The 12,576-nt window shown below is 37.1% G+C and overlaps 1 protein-coding gene across 1 annotated transcript; it reads left to right on the top strand.

Moving 5' to 3' along the window:
- Positions 1 to 6,094: 6,094 nt before the first annotated feature.
- LOC134305980 (zinc finger protein 271-like) lies at positions 6,095 to 8,923 on the top strand. Its single transcript, XM_062990249.1, has 2 exons — positions 6,095 to 6,103; positions 7,019 to 8,923. The coding sequence occupies exons 1-2, from the start codon at positions 6,095 to 6,097 to the stop codon at positions 8,468 to 8,470; spliced, it is 1,461 nt and encodes a 486-aa protein (XP_062846319.1). The 3' UTR covers positions 8,471 to 8,923.
- Positions 8,924 to 12,576: the final 3,653 nt, after the last annotated feature.

The raw sequence follows: 12,576 nt of genomic DNA, 5'->3' as shown, positions 1-12,576 counted from the left end.
AGCTAGTGACAAGAGCTAAACACAGGAGCTAGTAACATAGCTAGTAACAAGAGCTAAACACAGGAGCTAGTAACATAACTAGTAACAAGAGCTAAACACAGGAGCTAGTAACATAACTAGTAACAAGAGCTAAACACAGGAACTAGTAACATAGCTAGTAACAAGAGCTAAACACAGGAGCTAGTAACATAACTAGTAACAAGAGCTAAACACAGGAGCTAGTAACATAGCTAGTAACAAGAGCTAAACACAGGAGCTAGTAACAAGAGCTAAACACACGAGAGCTTCACACGAGAGCTTCACACGAGAGCTTCACACGAGAGCTTCACACGAGAGCTTCACACGAGAGCTTCACACGAGAGCTTCACACGAGAGCTTCACACGAGAGCTTCACACGAGAGCTGTCAAGAAGTCCAAACCAACTCAAAATAGTTCCCAGCATCTGTACAAAGGCTGCCTCCTTAAATAAGGAGCAGCTGGAGGTAATTAGTCCACATGAACCAATGAGAGAAGGGGTGTGGCAGGAGACAGTGTGTGCTCATGGACAGGGGGGCGTGGCACACAGGAGCTCCTTGTGACAAATGATTGTCCAAAACAATCTGACAAAGTCTGCAGGGTAAAAATGATACATTTAGCATCTTAGATTATTATTTGCTGATGTAGAATATTACATAATATTATATTATGTAATATACCAATTAAGTATCACGCACCCTATCGACCTGCTTATGTTAAATTAATAGTTTTACTACTACATATAAAAGCACATGGAACAGTTGTCTTCTGCCAAGGTTAGAATCAGAATCAGAATCTTTTTATTCGCCAAGTAGCAGATGTACAAGGAATTTATTTAGGTGCAGGTGTCAACATACATACAAGTTAAATAGTAAAAGGTACACTATATCTAAACGTATAATAAACAATAAACAATGGTATATATATACATAGAATAAAATAAACAATATAGTAGTGATACAAAATTGTGCAATAGAGATTATTTACACATAAGGTGCATATGTGCATTAACTATTAAAATGCGGGAAGCTTGTGTGAAACCCACGAGCATTTATTCAAACGGAGGGATGTGAGAGTAGTCCTTGTTGAGTAAGCTGATTGCCTGGGGAAAGAAGCTGTGGAGGTGGCGGTTTGTACGAGTCTTTAATGCTCTCACTCTCTGTCTCCGCTGAGATGAGAACCTCTGAAAAAATGAGTGACCGGGGTGAGAAGAGTCTGCCATAATCTTCCTTGCCCTCTTTTTCATCCTAGGGGAGTATAGATCTTCTAGGCTGGGAAGACGACAGCCGATGATTTTCTCTGCACATCTCACTGTACGCTGTAGCTTACGTTTGGTGTGCAGAGACGCCGAGCCAAACCAGACGGTGATAGAAGCTGTGATGACGGACTCGATTATCGCAGTGTAGAATTGAACCAGCAGAGCTTGGGGCAGTCTAAGTTTCTGAAGCTGTCTCAGGAAGTACAAGCGCTGCTGGGCCTTCTTCATAACTGCTGTGCCATGCCTGTCCCATTTAAGATCCTGTTAGGTATTAAACCCAAACAGTTCTGGTAAAAGAAAATGTACCAGTAAAATGAAATTAGTTAAATGAAATGTATGAGACATTAAAAACAAGTCTGCAGTCAATAAAAAGCTGCTGAAAAGCTGCACAGAGTCACAGTAGTCAGGCGTAATCACTGAAAAGTAATTATGAGGCCATGCAGGACAGTTACATGAATTTAAGTTGCTGTATGTTTACTCTTGATCTACAATATATTTTAGAAAACTTACAACAAACTTAATAGAACTTCAATTCCAACAATTTGTGTTAAACAAATGTGTGTTTTGATGATGGTCACAGAAAGCAATGTTTTAATTTACCTGCATACACTAACCCATACATTAATCATTCTTATTTATTTTCAAATTTTATTTTCTGTATTATCAACGTATGCTATGTGGCCAAAGGTTTATGGACACCCCAATTATTAAGTTTAAGTCTTGCAAAAAACATGATCACAACATCTAGCTGGCACACCTTTAAACTCAAGATCAACTATGTCCCCTTTATTTCATTTTATCTTCTGAAAAACCACTTCACCAGGTTGTGTTCTAAATCTCACTGTAATGTTTTCAGCCATTCCATGCTCCTTTAGCTTCTCTTTGATCTGCACAACGGAATATAAGGTCTATTATTAATGCTTCAAACTAAAAATTTGTGATCAGAGTAAAAATGTTAAAGAAACTAAATCAATCAGAAAATGATAACAGTACAGCATGTGTATTAGCTTGATTAAGAACCAGGTTTATGTTGCTAGTATGAAAAGAATCTGTACCTTTTCCAAGACTGATGCCTGTACTGAGGGATCAGTCACATCCTGAACCGACTGAAGCTTCATCTTAATGAACTGCCTCTGTCCCGTGATATCAGCATAAAGAAAAACACATTTATAACCTACGGGTCTGTCTGAAAACCTAGTGAACTGCCTTGCTGCATACTGCCTACCTGGGTAGCTGCTGAAGTCGAGAGGATTCTAATAAGACATTAACCTTATAAGGCAGATTATTTAGATGCTCTTATTAGACAGGGATTACACCGATTATATCATTGCAGGTCATTCAAACCAAAGTGAGCTAGCATGCCAGCTAACATATCTGTGTACCAAAAACAGTTAATAATAACAATAAAAATAATAATATAATAATAAAAACAATAATAATAGTAGTAATAATAATAATAACAATAAAAAAAATAATAATAACATTACTAATAAATTATTGTTACGATCCCACCTGTGGCTCTCGTGTGGAAGATGGAATCAATTTTATTGCGATAAGTTGTCCCCTTTTAGGAAAGTGAGTGGTGGAGGTGCAATACAAATAACTAGTGCAGATGGAATAATTGAGGGAGTAAGTCGGTTGCAAAACTAGTGCAAAATAAACCAAAACCGCCACCAAATAAACAACAGCCACCAACAATGCTACATAAAAAAATGACAAAATAAACCAAACAGTTCAAGTTGTAACAGCCTAAGTGTATTTTTCATATCAGTTGTTTATTTTATGATTGTTTATTTAGCATTATATGATGATTTGTTGATGATCTTTGATTTATATTTATGAGTTACTATCAGTACTTACACTGCAGTCCAGTAGGGGCGCTACATTAAAGATCAACAACCTCAATTCAAAAAGAAGAAGAAGAAGAAGAGGAGGAGGAGGAGGAGGAAAAATAAGAAGAAGAAGAAGCTGCAGCAGCTGGTGTGTTTGTATTGAAGTGAATCATCTGTAAGTAAAATATTTATTTATTTATTTATTACACTTTAGTTATTAACTACATTCTAATTAATAACAAAATACCACTGTGTGGATTTGAGGAGCTTTTACTTCCTTTTCACACAAACTACTAGCTTCTCCGCTAACTGTTAGCTTCTCACATAATTCAGTACTGATGAACCGATTCATTTCAACCGATCCAGCAAAATGAATCAATTTATCGGAACTAAATCTAACAATTTTATAGAAACACATTTTTATTTACATTTATGATATTTAGTGGACATTTTTACCCAAAGTGACTTGCGATGATGTTTTAATCCAAACACTGTAAACAGTGGTAACTTAGAAGAGTGTGGATAGAACCAGTGAGCAATTACTAGACCAGTATCTCCACCACTGAGCTACCAGTTCAGTTATTTGTTCTCTGTTATAATTGCTATAAATGTGATTAATTGTAAGTAGTTTTAGACAAATCGATCAATGATTTAAAACACATTTATTATTTCACGTTTAGTTATTTACACAAATTGTACAAAGCTCAAACCCAGTAAAAAGAAGAATGTGTGATGTGTTCATTCTCTTCAATCTTTATTTCACTGATAAAAGTAGAAAGAAAAGATTTCCAATGTTTCACTGATTAACTTCATTGTAGTTTGTAAATAGAAACATATTTAGAATTTGAATCAATCAGGGCATGTGCAATACCCCACTACTACCTCAATGCTGTGTGTTTTATAATTTAGTCTTTATTCTTTATATTTAAGATTCTTACACGTGTGTGTATGGTGTATTAATATATATAATTTGTTTTGCTTCTATTTTTACTTATTGTATGTGTAAGCACCGTTGGATTGCTACTCAATTTCGTTGTACACTGTGCAATGACAATAAAGGCATCTTATCTTATCTTGATGCTGTATCATACTCCAAAAATGTGGTACAGAGGTGTGTTTAGCTCTGCGTTCTATCGGCTTTTCTATTAATGAGACCCCTACACGTCAATGGAACCCTCACACAGTACCAGTCAGAAGTTCTTTTATTATTTTCTACATTGTAGATTCATATTGAAGACATCAAAACTATGAAGGAACACACATGGAATCATGTAATAAACAAAAAGTGACATGAAACAAACCTGAATATGTTTTAAAGTTTAGATTTTTTTTAACAATGATCCAGCAGATTAAAAGTGACCATCAGGAGACCAACACATGAGGCTTTGTTGACTGAGGGACAGAAAAGCGACGTTTACACAGATCCAGAATGTTCTGCTGAAAGATTAAGCACCATGTAAATCCATTTAGCTCCAGACTCATTCCAACAAGATCTAAGAAGTTCTATTGGAGGTCTTTTCTGACAGATGCTGCCCACAATAGTTGTAACGTTCTCACCGTGTTTAGAGCCTCACAGAATAAACAATAGCCAATTAAAAGAGTCTAAAAGAATCAGCCAGAATATTCCTTAAAGAAGAAATAAGCACATCTATCTATCTTTGTATTAGATCTTTAATAATGCAGTCAGCAGAAGAGGGATACGTCACCCCGGAGGATCTACAACATGAAGGATTCCAGATAAAAATAATAAAAAAGGAAGAAGATGAAGATGAGGACGATGATTTCTTCTGTAAGTAAATATGTCGTAATGAGCCATTTCTTCACCAGACAGCGTGGTACAGTACAGCGTGGTACAGTACAGTATGGTACAGTACAGTGGGGTACAGTACAGTGTGGTACAGTATGGTACAGTACAGTGGGGTACAGTGCAGTGTGGTACAGTATGGTACAGTACAGTGGGGTACAGTACAGTGGGGTACAGTACAGTGTGGTACAGTATGGTACAGTACAGTGGGGTACAGTGTAGTACAGTATGGTACAGTACAGTGGGGTACAGTACAGTGTGGTACAGTATGGTACAGTACAGTGGGGTACAGTACAGTGGGGTACAGTACAGTGTGGTACAGTATGGTACAGTACAGTGGGGTACAGTGTAGTACAGTACAGTATGGTACAGTACAGTGGGGTACAGTATGGTACAGTATAGTACAGTGTGGTACAGTATGGTACAGTACAGTGGGGTACAGTACAGTGTGGTACAGTACAGTGGGGTACAGTACAGTATGGTACAGTACAGTATGGTACAGTGGGGTACAGTATGGTACAGTACAGTATGGTACAGTACAGTGGGGTACAGTACAGTATGGTACAGTACAGTGGGGTACAGTACAGTGGGGTACAGTATGGTACAGTATAGTACAGTGTGGTACAGTACAGTGGGGTACAGTATGGTACAGTACAGTGGGGTACAGTATGGTACAGTACAGTATGGTACAGTACAGTGTGGTACAAATCAGTATGGTACAGTACAGTGGGGTACAGTACAGTGGGGTACAGTACAATGGGGTACAGTACAATGGGGTACAGTATGGTACAGTACAGTGTGGTACAGTACAGTATGGTACAGTACAGTGGGGTACAGTACAGTGTGGTTAGTACTGGGGTCACTAATCAGTAGAAATAATAAGAGAATGTGGATAGTGGGATTAGAACCTGTACTGTACTGTACTGTCCTGTGGAGAAGAGCTGCTCCACTCCAGTCTGGATTTAAGGTTTAAATCTAACTAGGATTTATTTGTGATTGGAAAACCAAACCCACAATTTTACATTTCCTCCAGTTGTTGAGTTTCTTCTTCACATGTTGATGGAATTTCAGGTGAAGGATCTTTAATCCCTGTGGTAATCTCTGAGGAACACCTCACCCCAGTGGACCAACAGGATGGAGGTTTCCAGATGAAGCCTGTGAAGAAGGAAGAACCTGAAGATACAGATGAACTCGGTAAGACTTTTTTATCTTGAGGAAAATAACATTTTTATTTAATAAAGTTTTATTTTGTGACCTTATTTTTGTTTCAGGAATTTAATCTGTATCACTAGTCCTGCTACTGGTACCTCCACCATAACCAACACTACTAGTACCACCACTATAACCAACACTACTAGTACCACCACCATAACCAACACTACTAGTACCTCCACCATAACCAACATTACTAGTACCTCCACCATAACCAACACTACTAGTACCACCACCATAACCAACACTACTAGTACCTCCACCATAACCAACACTACTAGTACCTCCACCATAACCAACACTACTAGTACCTCCACCATAACCAACACTACTAGTACTACCAATATAACCAACACTACTAGTACCTCCACCATAACCCACATTACTAGTACCTCCACCATAACCAACACTACTAGTACCTCCACCATAACCACTTCTACCACCGCTACTATTATTACCACTACCACCGTCACTACTACTAATAAAGATTTGTTCTGGGTTTCATCACTTTTATGTGAGCAGGAAATGAATAATTCAGGATGAATCAGATTACAGGACTTTAACACAGGATCTCAGTTTGGGTGAAAAATTTGTTTCCTTTTTAACATTTACTAACAATGTTTATTTATATAAATATATTTGATTCTTTCTGCTTCAGAACTGAACAAGGATTTCTCCTGCTCCTCGTGTCCACGTTCCTCTACAACCCAAAATCACCTCCACAATCACATCAAGAGCTGCAACCATGATAAATATGAGACTCTGGTGAAGATTAAGACTGAACATGAGGATCTGACGCCCACCAGAAGCTCCAGTAATCAGCAAACGTCCTCTGGTACTGTCAGCATTAACACCTCTCTCAGTCCCACACAGGAAGAAGGAAACGTCTGCTCACAGTGTGGGAAGAGCTTCAGGTTCCAGAGTGAACTCAAAAGACACCTGCGCATTCACACTGGTGAGAAACCGTATCAGTGCTCACAGTGTGGAAAGAGTTTTAGTAGACAGAATCATCTCAAAGAACACCAGCACATTCACAGTGAAGAGAAACCGTATCAGTGCTCACAATGTGGGAAGAGTTTTAATCGTCAGAGTCTTCTCAAGATACACCAGCGCATTCACACTGGAGAGAAACCGTATCAGTGCTCACAGTGTGAGAAGAGCTTCAGGTTCCAGAGTGAACTTAATAAACACCAGCACATTCACTCTGGAGAGAAACCGTATCAGTGCTCACAGTGTGGGAAGAGCTTTAGTACACAGACTAATCTCAACAAACACAAGCGCATTCACACTGGAGAGCAACCATATCAGTGCTCTCAGTGTGGGAAAAGTTTTGGGTTTCATAGTGAGTTTGAAACCCACCAGCGCATTCACACTGGAGAGAAACCGTATCAGTGCTCACAATGTGAAAAGGGTTTTAATACACAGAGTTATCTCAACAAACACCAGTGCATTCACACTGGAGAGAAACCGTATCAGTGCTCACATTGTGGGAAAAGCTTTAGCTTCCAGAGTGTTCTTAAAAGACACCAGCTCATTCACACTGGAGAGAAACTGTATCAGTGCTCACAGTGTGGGAAGAGCTTTAGTACACAGACTAATCTCAACAAACACAAGCGCATTCACACTGGAGAGAAACCACATCAGTGCACTCAGTGTGGGAAAGGTTTTAAGTTTCATAGTGATCTTAAAACCCACCAGCGCATTCACACTGGAGAGAAACCCTATCAGTGCTCTCAGTGTGGGAAGAGTTTTAATACACAACGTTATCTTAAAGAACACCAGCGCATTCACACTGGAGAGAAACCGTATCAGTGCTCACAGTGTGGAAAAAGTTTTAGGTTTCATAGTGATCTCAAAACCCACCAGCGCATTCACACTGGAGAGAAACCATATCAGTGCTCACAGTGTGGGAAGAGTTTTAATACACTGATTGTTCTCAAAATACACCAGCGCATTCACACTGGAGAGAAACCGTATCAGTGCTCACAGTGTGGGAAGAGTTTTAATACACTGATTGTTCTCAAAATACACCAGCGCATTCACACTGGAGAGAAACCATATCAGTGCTCACAATGTGGGAAGAGCTTTGGGTTCCAGCATGATCTTAAAACCCACCAGCGCATTCACAATGCAAAACTGTATCAGCGCTCACAATATAGGAAGAGTTGTAATAAACAGAGTGACCTCAACAAACACCAGCGCATTCACACTGGAGAGAAACCGTATCAGTGTTCACAGTGTGGGAAGGGTTTTAATTATCAGAGTTATCTCAAAATACACCAGCGCATTCACACTAGAGAGAGAAACCGTATCAGTGCTCACAGTGTGGGAAGAGTTTTGCTTATTTAAAAGCATTTAAGAAACACAAGTGTGACACATTCAATTGAACCAAATAAACAAACGGTTTGATTTTTAATACCACATTCCCAAATCAATCACCAAGTGTTCCTGTTAATGCAGCAGCAGCTGTAATGTTTAGCATGTGCACCTGTTTCTGTTTATTGTAATAAATGAACCCACAGTCACTGCAGTTGGGTGGTACAGTGGCTTAGCAGGGTTTCCTCACACCTTCCAAAAACATACCAGTATGTGGACTGACTGATATACATCCTTCTTGTGAGTGAGTGAAAATATTTCTTTAAAATTCTACATGTAAAAGTTCCTTTTCTTTTTATCTTAAATTATTTTTAAAATCCCAAGTATAAGTTTTTTCTTTTAGAAATGTAGAATATTTTGTGGTCACTGATTTTTTTTATCATTTTATTGTATTTAGTTTTTCTATTGAAATAAACATTAATAATGTTGCTGGTTTATAATGAATTAATATGATTATAATGGTAATAATACCATTTGTATTTTATTAAAGAATTATATGATGTTATAATAATGAAATGATTTGCCATTATTGGTGTCACTTCTCTATAAATGTTTATAAATTGCTGAAATCAAACCGAAATAAAACTCTACTGTAGGACACCTGAAAGGACTTTTAACTGTAGTGACCAGCTTGAAACAGCAACTTACAGAGAACTTAGACTTGGGAAGACAAAGACTAAACTGAGTTGTTCTAGTGGTTTAAATTTAATTAGGTGGATCTCAGAAGTTTAAAGCATCTTCTCTTCTAGACCTCAACTTCTCCTCCATACGTTTCTTTATCTTTCTTCCCTGATTTGTTCTAACTGGGTAAGGCATTTCTGGGTTGCTCTGAAAGAGGGCAGGCTTTTGGCATCTCTAGCTGAAGAAACTTTAGCTAGCTTCCATAGTAAACATTTACCTTCCTCTAGTTTAAGTAAAGAACCGTCCAATAATATAAATCTGCTGAAACCCTGTTAGACCACTGCTTAAAACAGGTGCTCCTGATTCTAAAACTAGAATTAAAGCTTCATTTAAACCTCAGACATTAGTTTGGTTTGATCTTGATTGTTGAAGTGAGTGTTATCACCATGGTGAGATCTAAAGAGGCCTTCAGAAAGAAGGTTGTAGATACAAATGAGTCTGGAAAGGGATTTTGCTGCTACATCAATGGATATTTCCCCACAGGGACACTTCTTTAAGCCATTTAGACAGACAGACAGACCGACTAAGTGACGTACAACACATAGTGGTAACGTGATACACAGATCACGTAAATGATATATGTCACATATATGTATGTAGTTTACAGTTGTGTAAAGTGCAGGTGCAAATGATAAATAATAATAGTAATAGAAACTGAAAAAAGGGCAGAAACTGATGTTTTTGATTTTTAACCAATGGGATTCAAAAGATTTGCATACTGCTTATTTGGACAATTAATACATATTAAACTGAAAAACAGTAGTCGCTTTTCTCAGTGGGATGTTTTTATCTTTGTAACTATTTTTTTTTATATTTTTAATAAAATAAAGTTGCTTTTAAAACCAAACAAGGAGGGATGAAGAGGACCTAATTACCACCAGTATTACTGGAACAGGCCGGAATCTTCAGCTTCAGTGTCAGTATAACTTTATTCTTCTCATTACTTCTACTGATGTTCTTCATTTCTATAATTTTTACAGGCGTCCACATCAGACTGAGTACTCACAGTTTTTTAAACGTTTTAATGTGGCCTTTTTTAGGGATTGACAGACTGCAGTAAAGTTGGTTTCATATTCGCATATTCGGATTTCTTTCTTTAATAGCTTTTGAACGGTGTGTGCTATAGGCTTAATAATAGCAAATGATCGTTTTTGACATCCAAGACAAGCAGCTACAACTTTACTTTACTTCACAAATGTTGGTCTTCTGAGATCCACACAGCATGTTGTGTTCTACATGCAGCCGTGAGCACAGCGAGTACTGAGGGACCGTCTACAGATTACAATACACAGTAAAAACACAAGATCAGCGAGGGAAAAGGCACTTCACTCCTTATTTTATTAATATATGACTTACTAAACCTCTTACACTGATGATTTTAACATGTGCAAGCTTGTAGTGAAAGGTTCTCGTAAAAATTCCAGTCTTGTTGGAAATGTATTGCTTTAAAAGCAAGATGTAGTCCAAACCATATGTAATGTGGGTTACACTTGATAAAATACAACTTGTTCTGGAGCAATATGATGAATACTTTAAAATCTATTGAAGTTATTAATATACTGAATATTTTAAATGCTATTGAAGTTATTAATAAAAATCTGTTTTTATTATGTAATTAAGGCTAAAAGTGTCAGTGTAAGAGTTGTAGTATGTAATGTGGGTTACACTTGATAAAATTTATTAATAAAAATCTTTTTTTCTATGTAATAAAGGGTGACTGTCAGTATAAGAGGTCTTCTGGCTTATAACTGATGAAGTACAACTTGTTGAGAACTCTGAAGAATTGTTTAGAAGTTTTTATTATTAAATTCTGTCAGCTTAATAAGGCAGATATTAAGTTGCCAGTATAAGAGGTGATGTTTGTCATGTTGGTTCCACTTGATTAACAGCTTATTTTTTAGAACATTGGTTCTAAAGCCACTGAAACTATTTCATTTCACAAAACCTCACAACAATAAACTAATAACATGTAGTCTGAGAGGTGTAAATATTGTGTAAAGCCTGTCTATTTATTCTATCATAATTCAAAGCGATGAGCTGTTAAAAAGCTATTAAAACTATTAGCCTTTTTGGACGCATCTTTCAAAAGCTATTGAAGAAAGAAATCCGAATATGAAACCAACTTTACCGCAGTGATTGACAGAATCTCCCTGTGGAACAAACGCACTAAAGCCTCAGGAAGTAAAGATTAGAGAAAAATGGGCCTGTATTTTAGATTATTTTGAGAGGATATAACTGGAGCTAATAATGATCCCGCTGAGGAACAGATTTGCTGTACTGAACAAAATGGATTGAAGCAAAAACAAACTCATCAAACACTTTTAACTAGATCTGAAACAGCAAAACTATTAAGTAAACTTTACTTCAAACTTATTCAGGCAATAATCACAATGATACAGTATAAATAAGTCTAGAGCACGATTTCCACAAGGTGTGATCAAACTATCCTGTCCCAATAGTTCTACTGGTCAAAACATAAAACACACACACAACTGGATGCTCACCAACCTACAGAAACTTTATTTAGCATCACGGGTTTTTATAGACGATCTGTTACAACAAATTCATTCATTTGAAACTACGTACAGTGCGGGATTAGCCATTAGATGGCGCTGTAGAATCACAGAATCAGATCATGTTTGGATTTTTCATTGTGGAACGAGTGATTTATAGCCATGTCCTGCCTTATAGCACAATTTGCATTGATATAATAATAATAATAATACATTTTATTTCATAGGCGCCTTTCTGACACCCAAGGACACCTTACAATCACCACAACAATAAAATACAAAGAAACAAACAAGCAGCAATTAAAGCAGTTAAAACTATGACACAGCAAAAGCACCAATCAGGTGTTATAGGCTGTCCTAAACAGGTCTACATATCTACATATCTTTCCAGCATCTTAATTCCAATAACACAATCTATATCATTCCAACATCTCTCCAGTCCAAGAATATGATGTTTTAGCAAAAACAGCTTTTCAATTCTGAGAACACAATATAACATTATTAACTTTTTAACCCTAAATTTTGCCCTGTTCGTGAAATAACCTTCTGGTGGAATTAAACATCACTTACAGACCAAGTTCTTGAAATTGGGAAATGGGGATATCCAATTACTCAGGATATCGATTTAAATTCCCAGAATGTAATGTGTCATCATATGCACTATGGGAAAAGATATGCTGGAAAAACTAAATATGTCGTGCAGTACAAGCAAGATACAGTAAAAGCAACATTTATATAACTTCCAAAATAAAAATATATAGAATACTAAATATTATTATAATGAAAATAAGGGGTCTAGAAACAAAACATGGTCCACTCAGCAAAAAAAATAAGAACAGAGTTTTATTGGTTAAAATATTACAAACAATATATCAAAATGGTTTA

The sequence above is a fragment of the Trichomycterus rosablanca genome, unplaced genomic scaffold, assembly GCF_030014385.1.
Source record: "Trichomycterus rosablanca isolate fTriRos1 unplaced genomic scaffold, fTriRos1.hap1 scaffold_176, whole genome shotgun sequence".
NCBI lineage: Eukaryota > Metazoa > Chordata > Actinopteri > Siluriformes > Trichomycteridae > Trichomycterus > Trichomycterus rosablanca.
The sequence above is the reverse complement of the archived record's forward strand: the minus strand, read 5'-3'. Positions and strand labels throughout refer to the sequence as shown.